Source organism: Peromyscus leucopus, chromosome 4 (assembly GCF_004664715.2).
Source record: "Peromyscus leucopus breed LL Stock chromosome 4, UCI_PerLeu_2.1, whole genome shotgun sequence".
In the NCBI taxonomy this organism is placed as follows: domain Eukaryota; kingdom Metazoa; phylum Chordata; class Mammalia; order Rodentia; family Cricetidae; genus Peromyscus; species Peromyscus leucopus.
Window position 1 is genome coordinate 105,076,562 of NC_051066.1, and position 27,321 is coordinate 105,103,882.

The 27,321-nt window shown below is 39.2% G+C and overlaps 1 protein-coding gene across 2 annotated transcripts in view; it reads left to right on the forward strand.

Moving 5' to 3' along the window:
• Window positions 1–988: 988 nt before the first annotated feature.
• The window catches only part of Zc3h6 (zinc finger CCCH-type containing 6), a 51,894-nt gene continuing 25,561 nt past the window's right edge, over window positions 989–27,321 (forward strand). The window contains exons 1-3 of one of the 2 annotated variants that reach the window (XM_037205211.1): window positions 989–2,124; window positions 23,032–23,212; window positions 23,416–23,538. In XM_037205211.1, coding sequence (XP_037061106.1) covers window positions 2,093–2,124; window positions 23,032–23,212; window positions 23,416–23,538 — 336 coding nt within the window. In that variant the 5' untranslated portion in view covers window positions 989–2,092. The remainder of the gene's footprint in view (window positions 2,125–23,031; window positions 23,213–23,415; window positions 23,539–27,321) is intronic. The other variant, XM_028893380.2, reaches the window with a different exon arrangement.

Here is a 27,321-nt window from a genome sequence, read left to right on the forward strand (position 1 = left end):
TTTTATGACGTTCTACAAGGTGAGAGGACGTATCTGGCATGATGAGCGGGTGCAACGCCCCTTGAAGACTTTGTTCCAGCATTTGCTAGGTACACTGTCTTGAGGGTGTATGTAATCAACAAAGGCTGCATTCCTCACCATCCTGGGAATCTAGGGTACAAACGGGGGTTGATGCTCTGCATGGCTCCTTGTAATGCCTCAGGAAACAGTTTACTTTCCTTCTCATAGCTGCAGATTTTAAATCGGTCTTTCAACCTCAGCACAGCTGTCATTTGGGGGGTTGGACAATTCTTCGCTATGGAGGACAGTTGTGCATTGAAGGAGAGCAAGCTGTTTCTACCACTAGAGGTCAGTAGTACTTGCTCCTGACATCAAAAATGACAGGCTGATGAGAGAAGATTGAGGAAAGGCCTAACACTTTGCTAGAATTAATGAAACATATCCATTTACAGGTCTAGACATCAAACCAATACCAACATAAGAGGTGTAGCAAGCAGAAATTTCTCCGTGACAAATATGGAGAGGTGTCCGGAGGAGAGTCATCCCTAGTCCAAAGGCACTGGTTCTGGATTAATCAATTCCCAAAGCAGGAAGGTATCTATTAAAGGGTATGACATTTGTCAACGTCGGGCTCATCAGGCCCATGAATCAATAGGGAGAAAGGAACGACTCCCATTGGTGTGATGATGTATACCTCTACCTGCTCAGTCATCCCAGCCACACAATGAGGTCAACTAAAAACGTGTCTAGAAAGAACAATTTCTTTCTTAGGCAAGGTAGGGGATAACATCTTGTGTTCTATGACTAAACAGAAATGACCACTACCACAAGCAACAATACTTGTGCTCCAAGGGGCTACCCACCAGCCAAGGAAACAAGACCCACTCAGGGTAATGGGAACATGACAAAGGGTATCAACTACAAGCCCATTAATTTCATTTTAATAAAAAGCAATTAACTTTCCTTCAGAACTAAGTGCACACTACTCGTAATTTCAAGATTATTTCTCAAGGCCACGTATGTATGAAAAGTTGCACTGTCTTGCTCTTGTTTTATGAAATATTCGTATGTATCCCATATATAAAACTAAGATCACATTTTCATGACATCAACAGCTATTTTTAATTCTGTCAAGTAATGACTGAGTGAAATTAGTATCATCAGAAAAAGTTGCATGCCAACTAGTCGTCCTTACAATGCCAATGCGCACTAAACATTATAACAGCAGCAACTTTGAGGGCCTAAGGAGGATTCCAAGTTATGTGGGCAACAAGGGTTTTCTTTCCACAAAGATAATGGACAGTTCCTTTTTTATCAAACGGCTGCGGAGGAGAGGGGATTGTGTGAGGCGTCCGGAACCCCGACGCCCTTGAACGGCGAGTCCCGCAGGAACACCGAGGAGAAACAGGCACAGAAGACCTGGTGAACGCAGCAAGCACTGCGGGGCTAGCCTGCCCCTCCCGATGTGCCTGCGGGCGCCACCCTGCCCAGCCATCAGATTGCTGCCTCCGCCGCTGCCGCAAGGACCTTGCAGGCCCGCCCCTGGGGGTGATTGACGGGCAGTTTCCACCAATGGCCGATGCGCTCAGCCCCGGCGGGCAGGGAGAGGGGCTGCGGCTGGCGGAGGAATCTCACTCGCCCTTTAGTCCCGGGCAAGGTGTTGCGGCCGGCGCCATTTTCTGAGCCGCCTGTCTCGGGTGCCGCCATGTTGGTGAGGAGAAATCACCGTTACGGCCACTGTCCAAATCCCCGCGTCGCTGCACGCCAGCCGCCGGCTCCCACGCCTCGGCCTCCGGCGGCGAATACAGACTAGAGAGCGGCGGCGCCGCCGGCAGCGCGGGGGCCGTTGCCCAGTCTTTGCAGTTAGAGCCCCACCTCTCTGGCGTGGTTGTTAATAGACTGGAAAAGTCTGTGTCTGTGTCGCTCACTAGTAACCGTGAGTTTTTACCACTTCGTCACCTGTCGGCGGCGGCCGGGGACAGGTGCCCGCAGGCGGCGCAGGGGTCCTCCCGCGCCCGCCGCCGCCGCCGCCACCGCCGCCGCCGGCGGCCTCCAGACCTGCCCTCCAGCCCCGCCCCGTTCTTGACCAAACATGACAGACTCTGAACATGCAGGGCACGACAGGTCGGGAACCCTTCTTGTCTGTCTTTCTGTCGGATGAGAGGAGGGGTCGGGGCGGCGGGGAGCGGGCCGGGGCCGGGCGCCTCCTGCATGACTTAGACGTCTCTGTGTGGCCCCCATCGGTTCCGGGACGCGCACCCTGCGTCCCCGCGGCCGGCCGCCGCCGCGGGGGAGAGGCCGACCCGGCCGCGCCCGCCTCCCGGAGCCGGGGTCGCCGCTCGCCGCCCCGCCCCCGCCGGGCACGTGCGAGCCCCCGCCCCCGGCCCGGCTCCGGCTCCGGCGGCGGCGGCGGTGGCGCCGCGCGGGCGGCGGCGGCGGCGTCACGGGCCAGGAACCGACCTCGGCAGCCCCGTGGGGACCGGCCCCGAAGGCTCAGTAGTGGGCCTTTTAAATGGTTGCCTCCTACCCGAGTCCACCTCTGAAAAGACACAGAATTTAGTGTTTAGGAGGAAAAAGGAAAGGAAAAAAAAAAAAAAATCCGCCTCTTCCCCCTCCCATCCCCCCCCCCCAGGCCATGTGTCTGCTGCAGTCGTCTACCCTCCCGCCCCCCCAGGAATGTGAAATGGCAATTTTCAAATAGACTATGTTAACACAGGCTACAGATTTTTAACTTAACCTGGTTTCCTAGGTGCTAGATACCATTTGATCATTTAGCTGAGAGTCTGGTTTTTCTATTTTTGTTAAGTTTTGCTGTGCTCCGAGAGGCAGGATCTTGGTGCCATGCAATTTACAGAGTATACTCTAGCAGACCTAAATTTTAGTTAGACTTCAAATTTACACTCATAGCCAAGTCATTTTTAAAGGGGCAGAGGAAGACTTTTATTAAAATTCCTGGTGCAGATCTCATGCATCTGATTCCTACTTAGCATATTATCTTGAAAGTCCACATGCTCACATTGCTTTTGTATAGAAGTAGGCAGAAGGATACACTGTGTTCAAGTTTGGCCCTTAAGACTTAAGAATTGCTGAGTAATACAAAAGCAAAACAAAAAATTTCATTGAAATTTGAAATATCAAAATATATGATGACCTTCAAAGGCATTAAAAAAGTGGAACAACCTCAGTAATGTAATAAAAATTCTCCAGAAAGACATGAATCAAGCATGTAGCAATTTTTAGATAATAAAATGTACCCTTAAAATTATATGTGCAGAAGCTTGTACTTGACACATTTTTCATAATTTTTAAAATTAATACTTCTGTGGTTTTTTATGCTGGCAAATGGACCTAGGAACTCTGGTATGATAGGCAAATATTCTTTAACACTCAGCTACATCCATAATCCATAGCCTAATATTACCTTTTTTTAAAAAGAAAGTTCCTAAAATTAACCAATAATGTTAAAAAGTCTATTGATAAGCCAATGATAAGATTTTGTTAATGGACTTAAAATTCATTAATATGAAAGGAAGTTTGTTTTCATTTGTTGGTGGACAGAGTAACTCATTTTCTATAATGAAAAAAATCACCAAATTTAGAAAGCAAAATAATGCTCTACTAAAGAATGATGATATCAAGGCTTTCTTTCCTCCCTTCCCCTCCCTCCCTCCCTCCCCCCCCCCCCCCTCTCTTTTCTCTCTCTCTCTTTTTTTTTTAGACACGATCTCACTTGCCATAGCTGGCTTGGAACTTGAACTTGATATGTAGACCAGGTTGTCTTGAACTCAAAGAGATCTGCCTGTCTGTGCCTCCAGAGAACTGGATTAAAGATGTGCATTACCATGTCTGGTTGCTATCAGACTTTTAGTAGAATTGACCCTGTGTGAGAGTGCACACCTGTAATCCCAACACTCAGTCTGAGACAGGAAGATGGTGTGCTCATGGCAGCCTACCCTAAACAACAGGACCCTGTTTTTTAAAGTCAAATTTGAAGTTTTAAAATGCTGACTCAGAAGTTAAAATGAAACTTCAGTTTGAAGGATATAGATTAAGAACTTAGTAATAGGAATGGATGATTAGTAGCAGTAGTTTTGTTTTAAATTAGGACCCAAAAGTATTTCCAGTGTTAAGTGGTGCTATGAAACAGATTTTTTTTTTTTTTTTAAACCACTTATGTGAAAAGAACTACATCAAGAAAGGGCACTATCAGTGTGTGGGGGTTATTCTTGTGATTCTAACATTCTGGATGCCCAGGAGGGTTGCCATTCGAGGGCAGCCTGGGCTAAAGGAAAGAAGGAAGAAAACCAACAGAGCAGGGCACCTAACGAAATGGCCCTTGCTCCAGCACTGCAGCCATCTAGCTTGTGAACTTGAACAACTGAATTTCTTAGTTGACAACAGAATCCTCAGAAATTCTTAAACCTTACCAAAGCATTTTTTTCAGTCTGCCTTAGAGAGCTTCTTAATGCATGGTATTTCCACTGATGTGCCCTGGGCCCAAGTTTAAGTTTTAGAAGTGCCTCATGTAATTACAAACCATTAGGTGAATGTTTCTCAATCTTATCTAATCTGACCTGCTTTGATACAAAATGAAGATCTGTGTACTGCCCAGAATAACTTTCATAGAAATCTCTAGGTAGGTTTGTGCTTCTCTGTATTTTTATAGGCTTCTAGTTGATTCTAAAGAAACCTGGGAGGAAATAATCTATGGATTCCTCAACTATTCTCTGCTTCTGTATTATAACTATTTTATACTTTAATACAAGTTTATATGAATTATGTGGAGAATATGTAAAATTTGGCATAGAACTAGTTATTTTCACAAAGATTTTATATCACTTTTGAAAACTAATACACATTCAGGAAAATAGTGAAAACTCGTTTATAACTGCTTTGACTTTATATAAATTAAAATATAATTTTCAGGAGAAGGAAATTTTAAATTAAGTGAAGTTCATAAAATGTATAACTTTCTGCTTTAAAATTATTTTCTTATATATGTTTTATATGGTGAGTGCTTTGTATAAATTTGTTTGCTATATTTTGAAAAAAACATGTGCTTGAAAAATCCCCTTTTGAGAATATCCATTTGGGAGTTAGGCGTTATTGGTGCACACCTATAATCCCAGCACTCTGGACACTGAAGCAGGAACGTTGGAATGAATTTAATACCAATCTGAGCTATATAGTGATACCTTGTCTCAAAACAACAAACAATCCCCCTGTAACAAAGAAATAAAACTATCCATTTGGTGTACTTTTCTTTAATATTGTCATGCCTGGAGAAAAAAGTATTTTTATAAGGACTTGTTAATATAGTAATACTAATAAACGTGTAGATATGTAGAATGTTCTTATGCGTTGTTGTGCATAAGTCTGGAGCCTAGTTCTAGACATAAATTAGAGACAGTGAGGAAGTTAAAGAAAGGTATATTCCCCTTCCACTCAGTTCTTTCAGGCACAGCTTTACCCTTCTAACTTTAGCCTTCAGCTGACTATTAACCCAATTTAAACAACTTTGTATGATGCTTAGTATCAACCCTGTGGCCTCATGCATGCTAGGTAAGAGCTCTACCATGGAGCTACACTCCCATCCCCATAAGCAGCTTCTAAAGGTTGAATGTCAGTTCTGCCTCTGACACTTCCACAGCAGAATAGAAAAAGATAAACAGAACCCTAATAACGATCACAGAGTTTTCTGAAATATGCTAATGGTAAAAAGTTACTCAGGCCTACAATGGAGGAAAAGATGATTTTAACATGATCCTAGTATAAGACCTTGTGATCCCTAAAGTTTATTTATTTATTCATTTTTTTTTTAGTTAATAGGAGATATGGCTATTTTTCTGGAGTTGGAGGTTATTCTTTGTTCTTTATGAACGGTTTCACCTTTTATTTCCCTCCCCTTCTGCTTTCGTTCCTCTAAAGCACCACCAGCAAAACTCCAGCTAGTCAGAAGTGTAGTCGTGGTTTAACCACTTCTTAGAGTCTCCCAGTGGATTGAAAACTTGGCTAAGAGACTGCACCAGATTTTGGCCAAGTAAAGATAGGTACATGTAGAAAGCACAGAGAAATTAAGTAAAACAGTAGGTTCAGACGTGATTAAAGTGTTAATGTGTAGACACTGTGGAATTATTTTGAAAAGTGAGGAAAAGACTTAAATAAACTTGGGGCCAGACCCATCCTGAATGGGATATTGGGAATCACATCAAAATTTATAAGTAGGACAATAATCAACTGCATATTGTTGGTGTGCTACCTCAGGTCTAGAGAAAAGCAGGCTATAGGAAAGTGAGAAGGCGATTGAGTCGTTTTTGGTAAACTTCAATCATGTAGTATTTAATATTTATCCTAGACATGGAGTATACAGCAATAAAACATGACTAATATTTTCTTGGGAGAGACATAACTTAAACAACTTACATATTAGATAGAGCAGAAGGTGAGAGAGTCCTGTGGGATGTTTCTGTTTTCAGTAGGGTTATTAGGTAACCACTTACTAAAAGAGTAGCATTTCTCAAAACTGGAATAGGAGAGCAGTCCACACCCAAGAGACATTTGGGAGCCAAAGCATTCCAGAGGGACAATGGGAGATGAAAAAGGCCAGGACTCAGGAATGAGCTTGGTAGGATGAAGGGAAAAGCAAGAAAGTGGAAGCAGCATGCAAGCAGGAAAAGTGAGCACAGGATAGTAGTAGAAGTAGAATTAGAGGGTACCTGGGTGTGTCTGAGCCCTCAAGTCATTGTAAGGACGCTTGAGTGATGGGGGAAGCATTGGAAGCAGAGGAAAAGCAATTCCTGCAGTAATCTAGGTACTAGTTGATGATAGCTGTGATGGATGGCTGTGGTTGAAAATGGAGTGGGAGAAAGAATGAGCCAGAGCTAGGATAGACATCTCGTAATTGTTAAGTGAAGACTGGATATCGGCAATGATGCAGACACAAAGCAAGATTCATGAGTTATTTTTCAGTTAATTCTTGATGGATTAGGAGTGTCTGAGATGTTAGATGAAATGATTGAGATTAACTGCGATATGTGTTGTAATAGGCCACGAAGAAAAGAACATAGTGTTTTAAAAACCAAAGGAGGATGTGAAGATCAAAGCACTGAAGGAAAGAAAGAGGTTTTGTTTGTTTTTTGTTTTAAAAGTCCTTTGATATACATTATTCTAAATTAGAACATTTTAGTACTGAATTAAAATAAAAGGTGCTGTAAACTGATGGCCTTTAGCCTGAAAGTTTACACACACATTTGATTAGATGATTTTTTTCTTTATTGGATATTGAACCAACAGTCATTCACATGCTACGTATACTCTACCACAGAGTTAGCTTGTTTGAAAATAGGCTTCCTTGAATGCATTTAAGATTTGACTTAATGTTTTCTGCCTTGTACAGTCTTTTATCACTTCTACATCTGCAGACTCACCACCCAAGGTGTGCCTTGGTCATGTAGGTGATCTGGTTACAACTGGAGCTTGTTTTCTGCTTTTTTTATTTATTTTGTTGTGATTTTTTTGAGACAAGGTTTCATTATATAGCCCTGTCTGACCTGAAACTCACTATGTAGACCAGGCTGGCCTCGAACTCGTAGAGATCTGCCTCCTTAGTGTTGGGATAAAAGGCATGGGCTGACAATTGAAGTTTGTAACCCTTTGCTATGTATTAAACAAGGTTTTCTCCTGGACAGATAGGATGCCTATCTCACAGGGATGGCTGACCTTGAATTCACCAGATCAAGCCTTGTGATTTTTCCAGAGTGACCCTGTATTATCAGTTTTTCAGGTTCAGAAGTAGACTCACCTCAGAGCTGTTTAGATTTAGACATACTAACTTAGGCTCAAAACTAGTAACATAGATCACTTTCTGTGTAAAACTAGTGTCTTCATTCCTTCATATGAATCATTTAATTCTCATAACAATCCAGGTAGAAGGTCTTATTGTTGGTCTTCCCTTTTAGAGGTGAGAAAACAAAAATGAAGACTTAAAAGTTCTCAAAGGCACTAAGTAAATCAGTTATTAAATTTAGTTCTCTTTTGTTTGTTTGTTTGTTTGTTTTTTCCATTTGGTCCTCCTTAATCTGGTATGGTTTAATCTTTAGGTTTTATGGTTGGTTTCTTTTTTCTTTTCTTTTTTTTTTTTTAAAGAACATTCTTATTCTACACACACACACACACACACACACACACACTTTTCTTTTTTTTAAAGAACATTCTTATTCTACACACACACACACTTTTTTCTTTTTTTTAAAAGAACATTCTTATTCTACACACACACACACACACACACACACACACACACACACACACACACACGTGCGCGCAGTGGAGGATGGTTGGATTCTGGGAGGTGTTACTTGACTAGTGTGAACACATACTAACCAAGAAAATAGTAATTACATGACTTTAACAAAGACAGTTTTAGCAGGTTATTTACTCTTGGCAAAGTAGACTTTTTCCATTATAACTGGTTTTGTATGTGCTTTGTTTTTAATTTTCTGGCTTAACATTAATACTTCAGATACTGATACTGTCTTAATACTTAAACTTTCATTCACTGTACGTATATTTTTGAGTGGAAAATAAATGACTAAAGCCAGTCCCAAGTAGCTTTTAAAGAGTATTAAGTTAATTATTAAAAGTATAACATAAAACTGGAGCACAGCCCCCCCCCCAAAGTTGATAGAAAACAACCTGGTTTTGGAATTCTAATGCTCCTCAAAATTGTCCCTGGATCACAGTTTATAATCTGTGTTCCACTCCCTGTCGTGGTTGAGGAGCAGACTGGATGGCTGAGGGAGGGGACACCTGTCTGTGGTATGTCTTCCGTGTCACTGCGTGGCATTGCTTTAGAATGGGGTCACGCTGTATCGTGTGTAGAAATTACTGTGTTAGTTAGTTATGAATTCATCCTTTATCATGCCTTTCTCTAAATCCCAAAATACACCTTCTTCTAAATCTTAAAGTATCAAAACCTCCAGTTACTTGGACTAATTATTTTCATATTACATTTTAAAGAAAGTCAGCCAACTAAACTGCATTTTTAGCTATAGAGAATAGAAATTCTGCTCTTTTATATACATTTCAGTTTCTTAAGGGAATTCATTGATGCACAAAGATCCCTAATTCTCCTTTTGCTTAAGTTTTTAATCTCTACAGACATTTGAGAAATGTCTTGGAACACTTGCACTTCTGTGGGGCATTGAGTTCTAGGTTGTGACTTGATTGCTGTGACCTTAAGATATATAATTCTATCTTAAATTTTTATTTTTGTAAAGCAAATCAAGTGCAAATGAATACTCTACTGTCATAAGAAACACCTTCATGGTTTGGTTGTGCATATGTTGTACCAAATGCCTCTTTACTTTTTTCTGAATGTCAAATGGCCAAGTCTGAAAAACAACAGCCAACCAAAGCAGGAGCCAAAGCCAATGTCATCATCATCATCTGAACTAACCTCCAGCATATGTAAAAAAGTAGGAACATACACTTGAAGTCCTTGTTACGAGTTTTAGTGGTCTCATTTAAAAGTAAGTCATAACAGTACAGTAATGATATTTTTTTCAGCACTGCTCATTGCTAGATTAGTCTAGTTGTTGCTTTAATTCATGCACTAGGGTTACTTTCACTCAAGGTAGGTAGGACACCAGACAGTTGGAAGAACTTGTTTCTGTACCTAGTCATCTATGTGTATATATCCCCAGATACAGAACAGAAGCTATTTGATTAAACAAAACTTTAGAAGTTTCCTTATGAAATTTTGAGGGAGCAAAATCATTATCTAGTGGTTAGTTTCTTTTTACACAAGATAGCTTCCATAAATATTACTTGTAACATTTTCTACATTCATTAATATACATTTATACTTCATATAATTGGTAAAATTTCAATAAATAAGACAAGATTTTCCTTCCACCTTGTACCTAAAACACCTTCTTAATTTGGAATGTTCACATGTGTGCAGCAAATCTAAATGTCATGCACATGTATAGATTTACCTTACTATACTGATTAAACTAGTAAAATGACCAGGCAGTTTCTGATCATGTGACATCCAGGAATATAAGAAATGACTTGACCAAAGCAGAATTAGAAAAAAGTACATTTTAGTTGAAAACTTAGGCCAAAGTATAAAGTAAAACATTTCCTTAAACAAACAACAACAACAAAAAAAAGCATTCCTCTCACACATTCAAATCATAGTCTCAGCACCTCAAATTTACAGTCTAATAGCAGATGGTGGATTGGGGTATTGGATACTTACAGAACTAATGCTTTGGGTATATTACCAGATGACAGGTAGTTCACCCTGGTTCATTGTTAAAGCCATCCCAAAAAGATTTCTGAAGAATTGCTGTGTGAAAATTGGTAATATTATTTGATGAATATTTTCTGTGGATTTCTGCATTTTTAATCAAGTCAAATGAAAAGGATAAAATGAAGAATGAAAATAAATCTAATTTAATTAATTGTATACATAGTTAAATATAAAAATACACACATATAAAAATACAAATATGTATTTTTATATTTTATGTTATATATATATATAACTATTAAGTCTCAAAGAACTTAGCAAGGTAATTAAAATTTTTGATTTATTCACATACTGCCCTGTTTCTGCTTATTTTAAAGAATATTTGAGGAATGTAACTGTATTCTTTCATAACCTTAAAGATTTGAGCTTAAGTATATATTTAAAGGCTTGCTAGGTATGGTGGCACAAAACTGTAATCCCAGCACCCAGCTGAGGCAAGAGGATTACTATACATTTGAGGCTAGTCTGAGCAGCATAGCAAATTCCAGGCCAGCTAGGGTTATATAGGCTTTAAGAAACAAACAAACAAACAAACAAAAAATCAAAATAACAATAAAAAAACACAGAAGATGGGGGCTAGGGACATAATGGACATGATAACAAGTTTGTAATCCTAGTGCTGTGGAGACAGAGATGGCTTGCCTACTCGGTGAGCTCTAGACCAGTGACACCCTGTCTCCAAAAGAAAAGGTAGATGGTGCCTGAGGAATAACACTCTGGCCTCTGGCCTCCACACTCACGTGACACATGCCTATGTACACCCTACCCTGACATGAACACACAGAAAATCCCAAAGTAAATAAAAATAAGTTTCCTAGAATAAAGGCACAGCAGTATTTCCCTCTATCTTCTTACAAAATGAAATGGGTCAGAGAATTTGGCATTAACAGATACTTCGTTGTCCAGAAGCCAATTTTTAGACACATTGAAAAAACTCTGAATGAGATGTGCGCCTTCCTTTCCTGTTTTACTGAAGTTACTTTTATCTCTTTTAGTTTCTTTGGGTCTTTGTAAACATCCTGATAGTTCTGATGAACACTTCATCTTCTCTTTGGTTACTTCGGGGAGACTCTGGGAAGATAGTCATTCAGACAGACTGCTGCTGCTGAGGTTGTATAAAATCAAATAGAAACATCTTCAGGCAAAGACTCGGAGCTTGGTGTGTCCCAGCTTCATTGCTGCTTTAGCTGTTCCAGATAACTTTTCATTATTTTCAGAAGGGAAACTTCTTGTTAGAATCCTTGCTGCTTGATTTATAACTTCTCTTAATTTCCTTTTGTGAAAATACATATAGTCTAACATAATATTTTCTATTCAGATTTGTATATTTCAGAGAAATCACAATAAATGAAAAATAAATGAAAAGAAAATTCCCTAGACTCTTACAACTCAGTCTTTTATTATCAGCCCAAGTGGTCTGCCTTGGAGGCATTTCCTGACAAACACTAAAATATCCAAACATTTGAGGGATGGATCTGTGTGGCCCAGTGACACTAAGTTAGCTTCAGTTCCATTATATGTTCTCTCTCCACAGAAATTTTACTTGTTCTCTGTCTGCAGAGATCCCTGACTATGCCCATCTCTCAGGCTAGCACTTTTCACAACTCCCTACAGTGCCATCCAGACTGCCCTTTACCCTATGATGATGATGGCTTTACCCTATGAGAGCACACTCTTACAGCATTGTTTACCTCCTCCATGTACTTGGATAGTTTTATCTGTTGTGCGATTTTTTTTTTTTAATTGCCTGTCTCACTCATCAGTAGTAGGGCTGGGTAAAATGCTTGCCATGTAAGTATGAGGACCACACTTGGGCTCCCCAGCATCCAAGAAAATGCCCAGCAGGTCTAGCCACCTACATGTAATATCTACACTTGAGAGGCAGAGACGGGATTCTCAGAGCTCTTGGCTAGCTGAATCTGGATTTAAGTCAGAACTTGCCTCAATATTTAAGGAACAAAGTCATGGAAGAAGACACCTGATGCCAGTCTTTGATCTACACACACACACACACACACACACAACACAACACACACACACACACAGAGAGAGAGAGAGAGAGAGAGAGAGAGAGAGAGAGAGAGAGAGAGAGAGAGAGAGAGAACTTGCCTCAATATTTAAGGAACAAAGTCATGGAAGAAGACACACACACACACACACACCACACCCCTTCCAGAAGGGAAAAACCTGCATCTGCTTTCTTTTGTAGTTCTACTGGAAGGTGCTAAATAAATACATGTTAAATGATTGGAAGTTTTTTTGTTTTTGTTTGTTTGTTTGTTTTTTAAGCTGGAGAGGAAAAAAGTGTTATACGGTTTTTAAGAATTGTTGCTCCAGATGTGCATTTCATCCCTGGATTAAGTCAGAATATTAGACAGTTGTATACTTAGACAGTTTACTTTGTTTCCCGATGTAATTGCTTTTACTTAATTGAATTTTGGCATCTTGTTCTTGTTCAAATTGGAATATGATGCTGTAAGCAATAAGCTGTCATATTGGTTTTATGAATACTTTTGAAGACAGTGTCCATTGTATTGTATTGGGTATTGTCCATTATCTCAGGTAAAATTTCTCTTTGATCTTATTCTCAGAAAAAGAGAGAAGTGGATCCTGGATTTTTTTTTTTTTTTTTTTTTTTTTTTTTTTTTTTTGGTCCTGAGAGCATTGCTATTGCTTATGCTTGATCTTGTTTTTTGAAGCTCAGGGCTGAATTTGCAGCTAAACTTAGTTTTTTTTTCTCATATACTTGTAAATTTCTCTCCTGTGGTACTGGTGATTGAACCTGTAATGCTAGGCAAGTACTTCTACTACTGAGCTATGTCTCCAGCCATTAAAAAAAAAAGAGAGTTCTAAAATGGGCTAGAGCAGTGCTTCTCAACCTTCCTAATGCTGCAACCCTTTAATATAGTTCCTCATGTTGTGGTGACCCCAAACTATAAAATTATTTCTGTTGCTACTTCATAATATAAGTTTGCTGCTGTTATGAGTTGTAATGTAAATATCTCTGTTTTCCAATGGTGTTAGGTGACCCCTGTGAAAGGATTATTCTACCCACAAAGGGGTCATGACACACAGGTTGTGAACCGCAGGACTAGCCAGACGATTCAGCGGCTAAAAGCATTGCCTGCTCTTCCAACAGACACATTCCTAGCACTTACATGGCAACTCAAAACAGCCTGTAATTCCAGCTCTAGGGGATCTGATATCTCTGGCTGTTTGGGCACCTACACTCTTGTGCATAGATATATTCATTCTCTCTCTCTCTCTCTCTCTCTCTCTCTCTCTCTCTCTCTCTCTCTCAAATAAAGCAAGTCTTTAAAAAAATTACTCTAAAATGAAAACTGTTCAATATAATTTAAAAAATTGGCTAGGCATAGTGGCACACACCTTTAATCCCAGCACTCAGAAATCAGAGGTAGGCAAATCTCTGTGAGTTTGAGGCTATCCTGGTCCATAAAGCGAATCCAAGGACAAACAGGAAGGTTACAGAGAAAAAACATGTCTGGCGGGGAGGGGAGGAATTGGTCAAGGTTTTGTTACCTTGACCAAGCCATCCTTTGTATTTTCTAATTTTGAGACAAGGTTTCTCTGTGTAGCTTTAGAGCCTGTCCAGGAACTCACTCTGTGGACCAGGCTGGTCTTGAACTCACAGAGATCCACCTGTATCTGCCTCCCAAGTGCTGGGATTAAAGGTATGCGCCACCACTGCCCATCTTTAACCAAACCATTCTTGAATTAACTCCAGTTCTGGCAGGCACTAAATTTGCAAAACTGCCTCAGCTGCACAAGTACCTGGGATTACAGGTCTATACCACCTGGCCAGATAATTAACCTTACTTCTTAGCCTCAGTGTACAGTAAGCTTGTTTAGCCTTACCTTAAACTTTGGAATTTTAACTCTAATTTTATAAATACGTTTCTGGCAATAATACAGATGTCACTAGAGCTTTAATAAAAGATAAAATATTAAAACAAATTCAGTGTGTCTCTCCACTGAGGTATATACATTAGAACTTGGTTTGAATAGTTTCAACCCCTTTGATCCTCAGCCATACAGATCAAGAAGAGAAAGTTACACACCCGCTGTTTTATGACTTAGAACCTCTGTAGGAATTCTGACTTACAAGCCTTGCTTTTAGAGCCCTGACTGGGGATCCCCAGCCCCTTTGTTTCCTTATATTAGGAAGCAACTTTCTGAGTGTTACTTATCATTTTCATTTTGTGTGTGTGTATGTGTGTGTGTGTGTGTGTGTGTGTGTGTGTGTGTGTGTGTGTTGTTAGCATGTTGTTAGTGTCTGTATACCATATGTGTGCAGTATTCTCAGTCCAAAAGAAGGTGCCTGATCACCTTGGAACTGGAGTTACAGACAGTTGTGAGCTGTCATGTGAGTGCTGGGAATTGAACCCCATTCCTCTGGAAGAGCAGTCAGTGAGTGCTCTTAACTGATGAGCCATATCTTCTGCAAAACATTTTTTTGTGTCATAAATTAACAGCTTACAGTAGCATATGTGACTCTGGAGAGCAGGTATTGCCAGACTATAAGACAAAAATAACCTTAAGTGGGGCTTGGAGAGATGGCTCAGCAGTTAAGAGTACTTGCTGCTCTTGCAGAGAACTAGAGTTCGGGTCACAGCTGGGGTCTGACACCCTCTTCTGATCTCCACAGGCACCCCCACATACTTTTAACAGAGTTACACACATCCAGAGATAATAAAAATTAATAAATATTAAAAATAGCTACAACTATCATGTAGACACTGGAAGGCATTTAGATGGATGAACAAAGGAAGATTTCCCATCTTGAGTACAGGTCAGGTGTCAGTTCTGTCTGCTTTTGATAGGCATGCTGTCTTTTCTTTTGGTTTGACCATTGACTGGTAACCTTCCCTGTGTTGTTAACCTACACAGCAGAAAGTACTAGCTGCATTGCAGATTTTTCCCTTGCTGGCTGCACTGTTTTCTGTAAGTATTAGATCAGTTATTTCAGATTGGTTTGTTGTGTTTCTAGCGCTACACAGTTTCTGTTTACACTTTTAGTCAATAAAGTTTTAGTTAATAAAGTTTTTCAAGTTACACAATCCATCCAATAAGATAAATGTCCTTTTAGATACTCCCAGAAAAACATGGTTTTCTGAGTTGAGAAGGAAATAATTTAAAATGGTCTAATTTAGTGGTTCTCAACCATCCTAATGCTATGACCCTTTAATAAGGTTTCATGTTGTGGTGACCCCCCCCCAACCATAAAATTATTTCATTGCTACTTCATAACTATACATTTTCTACTGTTAGGAATTGTAATATGAATATCTGGTAAGTAGGATAGCTGATATATGACCCTCAAAGGGGTCGGGAACCATGGGTGGATAACAATTATTGAATTGTTACATAGTGTTTTTATTTAACAATTACTGTGCAAGTTAGGTGTTGAGTAAGTATGTTACTGACTGAGCAAGTAAAAGTTATTAGTTGTAACACAAGAAAGGAATTCCCAGTTATCTGTGGTATAGAAATAATTTTACATAGACTTAAGTGAAGTTTTCAAAGGTGGTCCTAGGACTATGGAGATTAGGATTAATGAAAATTTATTTTGTGATCCATGTTTTTGTACTCAGTTCCACTCATAGAGTAAGCTTCATTTGGATTGATTTAGGCTTTAACAGATTCTGAGATTAGCTTGAGGAGTAAAATAAACAATAAAGTAAAAAAAAGAAAAACATAAAAATTGCCCCAGGGACTGTCGGGATGGCAGCACCCCTATAAGAGCTCATGATTCTAGTTCCATAGGATCAAACACCCTCTTCTGCTCCCTGTGGGCACCAGACCCTACATGTGCATATAGATACCTGCAGGCAAAACACCTATACACATAAAATAAAGTTAAATCTTAAATAAAAACATTTAAATAAAATGTTAGACATAGTTTTCAATGTGATAAAGGGGGGCTGGTGAGATGGCTCAGTGGTTAAGAGTACTGTCTGCTCTTCCAGAGGTCCTGAGTTCAATTCCCAGAAACCACATGGTGGCTCACAGCCATCTGTAATGTCATTGGATGCCCTCTTCTGCCATGCAGGTGTGCATGCACTCATACATAAAAAATAGATAGAGCACTCATACATAAAAAATTAAATACAACAACAAAAAACAGGCGTTTGTGGCACATGCCTTTAACCTCAGTACTCGGGAGACAGAGGTAAGCAGATCTCTGTGTTCAAGTCCAGCTTGACCTACAAAATGAGTTCCAGGATAGCCAGGGCTACACAGAAATCCTGTCTCAAAAAAACAAAAACAAAAGGTGGTAAAGGGAGTTCCTGGAAACTAAATGACTTTGAAAATGTGTAGGAATATATTGGATAAAGGACAAGAATGGACAGGTTGTAGGTGTTCATCAGATTTGTAAAGAGAAGAAATTTGATACTTGCAACCCAGTTGGTAGAAGGAAGGAACTGGCCAACTCCTGAAAAGTGTCTTCTAACCTTCTTGCACTAGCACACATACATCACAAAGTTGTTTTGTTAACTGTTTTTTTTTTTGTTTGTTTGTTTTTTGTTTTTAAGAAATAAGAGCTGGAAAGATGGCTCAGTAGTTCAGAGTATATACTGCTGTTGTAGAGGACACAAGTTTGGCCTGACATCCTCTTCTGGACTCACAGCACCTGCACTAAGTATGCATTTACTCCCATACAAACACACATAATTTTCAAAAAAGCTAGGCATGGTAGCACACTCCTTTAATCCCAACACTCGGGAGGCAGAGGTAGGCAGATCTCTGTGGTGTTCAAGGCCAGCTTGTTCTACAGAGTGAGTTCCAGGACAGCCAAAGCTACATAGTAAGATTCTCTCTTAAATAAATAAATAAATAATAAGTAAGTAAGTAAATAAGTAAATAAGTAAATCTACCTTTTAAAAAGTAACTTAAAAGATGAACTATCCAGGATATAAACTTCTAAGGTCCAAATCTAGGATTATACAATATAAGGCCTAGTAATACCAGCCTCAGGATGACCAGCCAAGTGGTTTTGCTTGAGTGGAAATAACTGGTCTAGGTGTGTAATTCAGTGTAACACAGTTGTCTAGGTTGAGACAGAAGGTAAGAGTAGGCCTGAGAAAAGCTTTCAGACCCAAACAAATCTGCCAAGCCTACTGACAGAATCTTTGTTGGTAGAATCAGTTGATTCTGCTCATGCTCCTTGTCCCCAGGATAGCACTGGGACAGAAGGACTGATGGGAAACAGCACTGGGGTGGGGCAGGCATGTGGTAGCTGAGGAACTGTTTGAATAGCGTGCCAAGCAATTTTTCTTTAACCTGAAGCTACAATCTGAGGAGCAGGGAAGGTAATAAATTAGACCTGATTAGACCTTGGAAGGTGGATAAGAAACTGCCTCATAGGAACCTCCCTCAAAATCTGGAGGTGGATGAGAAAAAGCCCTCTGGCATCATCTCCCAGCACTGCCTGTCTTTCCTTATTTTAGGGATCACAGGACATGCTGTTGAGGTTCAGCCTTTCTTATGTCATGGTCTCTAAAGACATGAAAGGTCAAAGACACCAGCACAGAGCAGTGTCCTACCTTCTCATTCAGGGTAGGGAGAAATGACAGCGTGGATTAATACAAAGCAGAAAGGTAAATGTTGGTTAAGTGGAAGTGTCACGTCTTGAGAAGATTCCCGTTGTTGGGGGCGGGGGGGGGTGGTGGAATCAAGCCTCTGTCTCTGCTTGTGCACTGTGAAGACATCCTGGCAGGCACTTAGTGCATTTAAACAATGTTTTGTGGTATTTATATCAGCATATGTGTGTAGTCATGAGTAATGTTGGTAAAATCTGTTAGGAGTGCTTCGCTAGTGTTTTATTGAGGGTTTTGTTTCTTTCAGAAGTCTCAATTTCTGATCTTACTTGTAATGAACGAGCGTTTAAACATCATAAAGACAGAAACTGTGGAGTTAAAGCTGAATGATTCAGGTTACTTTATCCTAGTAGTAAAAATGTCATAATGGAAGAAAGTAAAATTATTGAGGCATGAGACATATCTAATTTTTGAGATAGAGTTTCTTTGTGTAGTCTTGGCTGTCCTGGAACTAGTTCTGTAACCAGTCCAGCCTTGAACTCAAGAGATCCATCTGCCTCTGCCTCCCAGGTGCTGGAATTAGAGGCCTCATGGGCTTTCCTCTGTCCACTTCGGCAGGTCTCTTATTGCCCTTGTTCAGCTCATGTTTAGGCAGTCATGTTGGTGAGACATTATGATGTAGCTTCTGACATTAGTTGGAGACACAGTCTCACAGCAAACTCCCAGATTCTCTGGCTCTTACAATAATCTTTCCTCCCCTCTTCGGCAGTGTCCTCAAGGTGTTTTGTAGATGTATCCATTTGAGTGGGGCTCCACAACTCTGCACTTGGATTGGTTGTGGTTTTCTGTAATGGTCTCCATCTGTTGCAGAGAAGTTTTCTTGATGCGGGGTGAGGACTACTCTTATCTCATAGTATAAGAACAAATATTTAGATGTATTTAGGGATTATGCTGGTTTAGTAAAATGCTAGTTGTTGGTCTTTTCTAAGATCCATGACTTCACCAGCACTGAGTAGTTGGCTAGGTTCTAGTACTGGGCATGCTTTCCCTCTTACTGAGTGGGTCTTATGTTGAGAGGTGTTGGTTGTTACCACTAAGGGATGTGCGCCACTACTGCTCCTTAGGGTTATTATGCTAATTCAAGATTTAAAAGCTGTCTTGAATTTATTAAACAAGCCAGCTCTGATACAAGTGTTGACATAGTTGGAGACCTAGAGAATGTCACACACTCTTAATTACTTCTGTTCTCAACTGTTGGTTTTCTCAAGACTATGGAAACAGGATAGTGTCTGATATATTTTTGGTGCTCAGTCAGGAAAACTTTATTAATGTCACAGAGGAGGAATCTAGCTCTCCTCCCATTAAGCCTCTCCTCTTCACATTATGCCACACATTTTTCATATGTGTCCAATGATGACTTCTTAAAGTATTTGGAAGCAGTTCATAGGAATGTGAATTATTTCCCCTTCCTCTCATTTTTATAACCACAGAACTGTCCAAATTTTTATCTGTTTTTTATGTGGAAGCTGAAATCATAAATAGGCTAAAGGAACAGAGAGGAATAAAAAAACTTTCAGTGACTTCAATATCTGTAAACAGAGACTTTTCTCTGTCCTGCCCCGTCCTGCAGCTGTTTCCAAATAATCACTCAGAGGCTTAATACTAATTGCAAACTGTTTGGCCTATTGCTCAGGCTTATTACTAACTAACTCTTGCAACTTAATTCACCCCATCTCTATTAATCTATATTTTGTCACGTGTCTTGTGGCTTTACCTGTGTTCTAATACATCTTGCTCCTCGGGCGGCTGGCTGGCATCTGCCCCAACTCTGCCCCTCTCCCTGTGTCTCTGCTTGGATAGCCCACCTGGCTCTATCTTGCCTTGCTATAGGCCAAAGCAGCTTCTTTATTAACAAATGGTAATAAAACATTCACAGCATACAGAAAGATATCCCACAGCAAATATCCAATATTTCACAGGTATAGAATTTGTATAAAAAAGGGAACAGACTCATATAGCATTTTCAGCTTGTTTACTTTGTTTTTAAGTAGCTGTAGTCAAAATGCCAAATGAGTTACTGAATTCCACATATACAAATTTTAATGCTTTAAAGAGCTCAAATTGGAATAGAAAGATAGCAAAAAAGGGATACATACCCAGAGAGTTGGGGATTATTTTAAAATAAAGTACACAATTGTCAACTGCACAGTGTGGTAAATTTATATATACATATACATACATGCATACATACATACTACATACGCACACACACATATATTTACACTTCCATGTAGTAATCACAGAACAGATCAGTATTCTGACTATTTCGGTACCCTGACGTAGCCCCTTTGTCATGTATACTCCTTCAAAAGAACTATTCTGGCTTCTGTCACTACAGATTTTGTCTGTTCTTGAAGTACATGTAAATGGAATGACACAGTGGTGTTGTGTCAGGCTTTTTTGATTAATCATTATGTCTATAAGATTCACCCATATTGTTTTTCTGTCAGCAAGTTTTTCTTTATTGTATTACATAAACCAATTTATATATTGGTTCACATGTAGAGATTTGTGTGTCTACAGGTTTTTATTTTTTATGACTAAAGTTATTTAAAACATTTTATACTTGCCTTTTAGTTAATATATTCACTAATTTTCTTGGGCCAAAGAATTCTATAGTTGTTTTCAAGTGCAGAAAAATTAATTTGAACAGAATGGGGCCAGTGGTATGGCTCAGTATGTGAAGGGGGTTGCTGTAAAGCCTGTATCATGAGCTTGATACTGGAACCCACTCAAAAGAGGAAGGACTGAATTGAGTCTACAAAGTGGTCCTCTGATCTCTACATACATGTTGCAGCATAATGTTCTCCCCTTGCATCATGCACACACATAACAACAATAATAAATACATTATCATTTGCCATCATCATCATTAAGATAGCAGAATGTCAAGCCTGTCTCACAGAAAATTTTAAGTACATGTAAATACACCATTGTCTTAGCTACTTTTCTATTGCTGTGAGTAGACACCATGACCAAGGTAACTTATAAAAGAAAGCATTTAATTGGGAGCTTGCTTACAGTTTCAGATGGTGAAGCCATGGCTATTACAGTGAGGCGTATGCAGAATGAGAGGGAGAGAGGAAGGAGAGGAGCGGGAGGTAGAAAGGTACGGAAAGACAGAGGAGCTCACTGGGAATGGCATGGGCCTTCTTTAAAATTCAAAGCCCATCCCCAGTGACATATTTCCTCCAACAGGGCCACACCTCTTAGCTTTCCTAAACAATTCTACCAACTGTTGAATGAGCATTCAAATACACGAGCCTGGGTCATTGGGTGAATAAGCATTCAAACATATGAGCGGGGGCAGGGGGGCATTCTCATTCAAATACTGCACCATTTCAGTTTTTTATAATTGAGCTGGGGGGAAATAACAGTGACCATTTAGGATGGTGCCCTATACTTATTCTGTATGGTTTTTACATGTTCAGTGATGGAGTAATAGTAGGTACTATGCTAGATGCTAAAGATACATATATGAGCCAGGCGGATCCCAGCACTTTGTGAGTTCAAGGCCAGCCTGGGCTACAGAGTGAGTTCCAGGAAAGGCGAAAAGCTAAACAGAGAAACCCTGTTTAAAAAAAAAAAAAAGATACACATAATGAAAGATAGTCAAACCCTTTACTCACCAAGCAATGAACAAGTGATCAGAACACAGTACAGTGTTAAGAATGCAATAATGGGACAAACAGGGCAGTACTTGGAGTATCTCTAAACTAGAGTTTGGAAGAGGAGGCATCTTGGAGGAAATGGCATCTAATTTGTATTCTAAATATATTGAAATTAGCTCTGTGACAGAGTGGGAATTGTTATTGAGGTGAGTAAGTTAATGAGAAATTTTAGATGACATTTTCAAATACTAAAATTAGCTGGCCAAGTGGGGGCTCAATTTTTAAAAGCCTTTGAATAATAAATATCAGGGAGATTTGATATCAGCCTCAGGCCAGAAGGGAGCCACTGAAGACTGTTTATTAAAGATGACTTTGAATATATAAAAAACAGTTTCATTAAGTACCAATTCACAGTCCTCTTGAGACCACTTCCTCTCTCAAAAGGTGATAAACTTTGAGTTACTGTATTATTATTGAAGATTTTTAACAGGAGACTGACATGAACAATTTATATTTTACACATTAAACATTCATAGTAATTCCAACTTGTCTTTAAGATGCTCACATCATAATTTTGTGTTTATCATTTGGTTTGAATTTTAAAATAGGATTAAAACTTTGACTTCTATAACTAAAAATGTGAAGAATTAAAAGTTAGTTTCTAGGACTTAGTTTTGATAATAGGAAAGACACTAGTCACTGGAAAGTGGATTATATGTATAATTTTACATATTTTATAAATGAAAGTTGAGGAATTTATAAATATTTTGTGGCTTGGATTTTATCATCTTTTTATTAAATCCATTTGCTTACTGAAGTTTACTCTTTTGGTAAAAAAAATACTATAGATTGCCTTTATTTTAAAGCCAATTAAAGCTGCCTACAGGCCACAAATTAAAAATACTTTCTTGTAATTAGAGGATTTCCTTGAATAATTTAGTTTTCCTTGAAAGTAGTGTAGTCACTAATAATAGTAATAGTTTGTGATAACATTATATTCATTCATACATTTTGGGAGAACCAGTGATCTGAATCTAAATTAGAGATTGACAAACTTTGGTTGCTGAGAATGATTGTTACATTTTTTTAAAGATTTATTTATTATGTATACAGTGTTGTGCCTGCATGTATGCCTGCAGGCCAGAAGAGGGCACCAGAATCTCATTACAGATGGTTGTGAGCCACTGTGTGGGTACTAGGAATTGAACTCAGGTCCTCTGGAAGAGCAGCCAGTGCTCTTAACTGCTGAACCATCTCTCCAGCCCATATTTTAATTTTTTTAAGGGAAGAATTTGTAACAGAAACCAAAAATATTCTTAAAAAAGTAAAATACGTACTTATTGGCCCCTTACTGAGAAATCTTCTAGTCTCTTATCTATATAAATATAATTTAAGTTCTTGATACATGTGTTTTTTTCTTTTTTAATTTTTAAAATTTGTTTTAGAACTGACATTTGAAGTGTAAAATGTTTATTTTTTACAGAGAAGATGGTGAATTAGAGGATGGCGAGATAGAAGATGCAGGATTTGAAGAAACACAGGATCAGGACGCAAAAGAGAATGAAAAGCAGAAAGATGAGAAAGCCTACAGAAAATCAAGAAAGAAACACAAAAAAGAAAGAGAAAAGAAAAAATCCAAAAGGAGAAAACATGAGAAACATAAGGTTAGTTAAGATAACATCAACTTTCCATTCCTTTTTGCTGTTTGCTTGCTCACTTGTTTGAGACGGTATCTCATGTAACCCAGCTGTAAGTCATTCGATAGTTGAGCCATCTCTCCAGCCTAGAGCAAGAATTTGTCAATATCACTCAAGGGTGCAAGGAATTCCTTTTTGTGAATGTCACACGTTTCTCTGTTTCTTTTCAGCATAACTCTCCATCTGGTGATGACAGTTCTGACTACAGCCTGGATTCAGATGTTGAACGTATGGAAAGTTCCTATAAGAAAAGAAGGAGCTCCTACAGGGATTATGACATTCCGTTTTCTCAGGTATTGTCTTTTTTTTTTGTTTTTTGTTGTTTTTCGAGACAGGGTTTCTCTGTGTAGCTTTGCGCCTTTCCTGGAACTCACTTGGTAGTCCAGGCTGGCCTCGAACTCACAGAGATCCGCCTGGCTCTGCCTCCCGAGTGCTGGGATTAAAGGCGTGCGCCACCACCGCCCGGCGTATTGTCTTTTTTATTACGATAAAACATGTGCAACATAAAATATACCATGTAACTGCCTTTCAGAGTATGATTTAGTGGCATTAACTATATCTGCAGTATTTATCATCACTGCCATCCATCTCCAGAACTTCTTATTCATTTGAAACAGATATCCTGTACCTAGGGATCAGCCTGCTCCTCACCCCTCTAACTGCTGCCCTCACTTTGGTCTATGAATTTGCCTCTTCTAGGGCTCTTTATGCTTTTGTCATTTAGGATCTGGCCTGCATTACTCAACATGTTTTCAGGATTCATTCATGTTGAGCATATATTAAAATTTCATTCTTTTTAAGACTGAATAATACTCCATTGTTGTATATGCTACATTTTTGCTTATCCATTTATCTGTTGAGGGACTTTTGGGTTGTTTGCATTTTTTGTCTGTTGTGAATAATCCAATTTATTAAAATGGGTATAAAATTGTCTTCAAAACCTTTCATTCATTTCCTTAGAGCATATGCCTAATAATGAAGTTATTGGTGGTTCTTTTTTACTTTCTGAGGAACCAGCAAGCCGTTTGCACAGACTGTCCTGTTTTACCTTCCCATCAGGAATGCTTGAGGCATCTTCTCGGCATCCTTACCAGGGCTTGTTCTTTTCTGTTTTCATTGGCCGTGAGAAGTAGAAAAGAGGTGTTCGGGTGGCATCCATGTTGTGGCTTTTTCGTATTGCCTTTTAAAGGTGTCAAATACAAGTTTAAGTTGCATTTTTTTGTTTTTTAGAAATACCTGAAAATCTGTTTGTCATGCTAGCATATGTTTGTCAGATACATGCTACAAATTCCCAATTCTTTGAGATAAAGAATGCAATATATATCAAGTTTACTGGCACTGTTATTTGTCTGGATCACATATTAGATGTTTTCTCTGAGTCTAAAGGCTAGAAGTCCCTATTCAAGATGCTAGCAGGGTTGGTTTCCAATGGCAGCTATGTGGAAGTGTCTGTTTAGGCCCTCCTCTCTGATTTATAGATGGGTGGGTGCCTTCCCACAGCTTTGTCCTCACATGGCTATGCTTCTGTGTATAGCAACCCCTGGTGTCTCTGAATGCACAGATTACTCCTCTTTATAAGAACACCGTTGCGGGGTGGTGCGCACGCTTTAATCCAGATCGGAGGCAGAGCCAGGCGGATCTCTGTGAGTTCGAGCAGCTGGGTACAGTGAGTTCAGAAAAAAAAAAGAAATGTGAAAAAAAAAAAAAAAAAAAAAAAAAAAAAAAAACACGTCAAGCTGGGTGGTGGTGTCGCATGCCTTTAATCCCAGCACTTGGGAGGTAGAGGTAGGCAGATCTCTGAGTTCAAGTTCAGCCTGGTTTACAGAGTGAGTTCTAGGACATCCAGGGCTACACAGAGAAACCCTGTCTTAAAAACAACAACAAAAGAACATCAAATTATATTAGAGGTTATTTCTGAGGCCTGCCTCAGGATGAAGTCAGATTCTGAGCTGCTGGGGTTAGGGCTCTGAACAGGAATTTTGGAGATTACCCTTGAACCTGTAGTGCACCTTTCAAAGGCACTTTATTCAGCATGATTTCAGTGACTTGTGAATATATGTGACATTGGCTTTTTTTGTTTGGTTTGTTTTTTGTTGTTTTGTTTTTCAAGACAGGGTTTCTCTGTGTAGTTTTGGTGCCTGGATCTCACTCTGTAGACCAGGCTGACCTCGAACTCACAGAGATCCGCCCGGCTCTGCCTCCCAAGTGCTGGGATTAAAGCCCTGTGCCACCACCACTAGGCGACATTGGCTTCTGTAAACACAAAAATCATTTGCAATGTTTTAAAAATGCAAGAGTGGTAGAACACTTGCCTAGTATGCTCTGGGTTCCATCCCTAGCACTAGAAAAGAAAACAGCCATAAGGCAACATTATATTTCTTTTTTAAATATGTGTACTGTATGAACAAAGTCCTTATATAAGTATTACTTAATCTTATACTAGGAAAGCAATATTCTTTTCTACAGGAACGTTACTCTCTTTCTTAATTTGATAGTACTAATCTTTTGTGAATTTAGTCTCTTTGATTATGTGATTTATCGCTCTGTTGTCTTTTTTTTTTTATTATTTTTGTGTTCATGCATTGCCCTCAGGGGCCAGAAGAGGGCACTGGAACCCCAGGGACTGGAGTTACAGATTATTAGAATCTATGTGTGTGCTGGAGATAGAACAGCTGGAGTTAGAACACTGGTCCTTTGGAAAAGCAGCTAGTGATAATATCTGCTGAGCCAGCTCTCCAGCCCCAGATTCTTTTGTGTTTGTGCACAAATGTATAAGTGTTGCAGCTGCATTTGCACCTGTGTGTATACATGTGGAAGCCAAAAGACAGCCTTGACTGTCGCTCTCAGTCACTGTCACCTTGCTTTTTTTGTTTGTTTGAAGATTTGTTTTGTTTTTAATGGTGTGTATGTGGGGTGGTATGTGCACATGTGCAGGTGCCCATGGAGGCTGGGAGTGTTAGAGCTCCTGGAACTAGAGTTCCTGGTGGTTGTGAGCTGCTAAACATGAGTTCTAGGAATCAGACTCAAGCTCTGGAAGGGCAGAATGCAGTCTTAACCATTGAGCCATCTCTCCAGCTCCAACTCACCTTGGTTTTTTTTTTTTTTTTTTTTTTTTTTTTTTTTTTTTTTTTTGAGTTTTATCATTGACTCATCTCTCTCTGCTCCATTATCTTCACCTTGGTTTTTAAGACAATGTCTTGCATTGGCCTCTTGTCAAATAGGCTGGGTTAGCTAGCTAAGGAGTCCTGAGAACCTCCTTGTCTCTGCCTCTCCAGCACTGGGGTTACCCTGCCCAGCAGTTTACATGAGTTTTGGGGGATTGAACTCTGTTTTCCATGCTTTACCAGATGAGCTAGTACCCCAGGCCCTGTTGCCTATTTTATAGTTGGTATTGCTAAATGACTATCAATAAATGTTTAAGTTGCCTTCTTTTAAAAATTTTAAATCATAGTTAATAATTTTATCTAACTGGGCAAATATTAGAATTAATACCACATGGCTGGGTGGTAGTGATGCACACCTTTATTCTCAGCACTCGGGAGGTAGACAGGTGGATCTCTGTGAGTTCGAAACCAAAATGGTCTACAGAGTTTTACTTCAGTCAGGGTGATTACACAGAGAAACCTTGTCTCTAAAAAAGAAAAAAAAAAAAAAAAGAATTCACACCACACCAAATTTAAAATACAATAAGCTAATAACAAGGTATGGTCTTTGTTTTTTCTTGGTCTTCAAGGCAGAATTATGTGGAGTTTTTCTTGTTTCATTAAAATTGACAGAAGATATGATAGAATTAATTATAAAGTACTTGAGTGAAAGATTTAAATGAATACTATCATTAAATAAACTTCTAGGACTAAATTATATATTTGTTTTTCATGCTTTTAGTAAGGATGTGATGAAATTGATGTCTATTGTAAACAGTTTTTTTATAAGCAATTTTTTCACTCAGTGTTACTTCACTGTTAAAGAAAGCTTCTCTATTTGTGATAGACCTCAGCTATAAATGATTTTTTTTTTTGCAAAAAATTTTACAATTTTATTGTATATATCCCTTATAAGGACATTTTCACATAAGT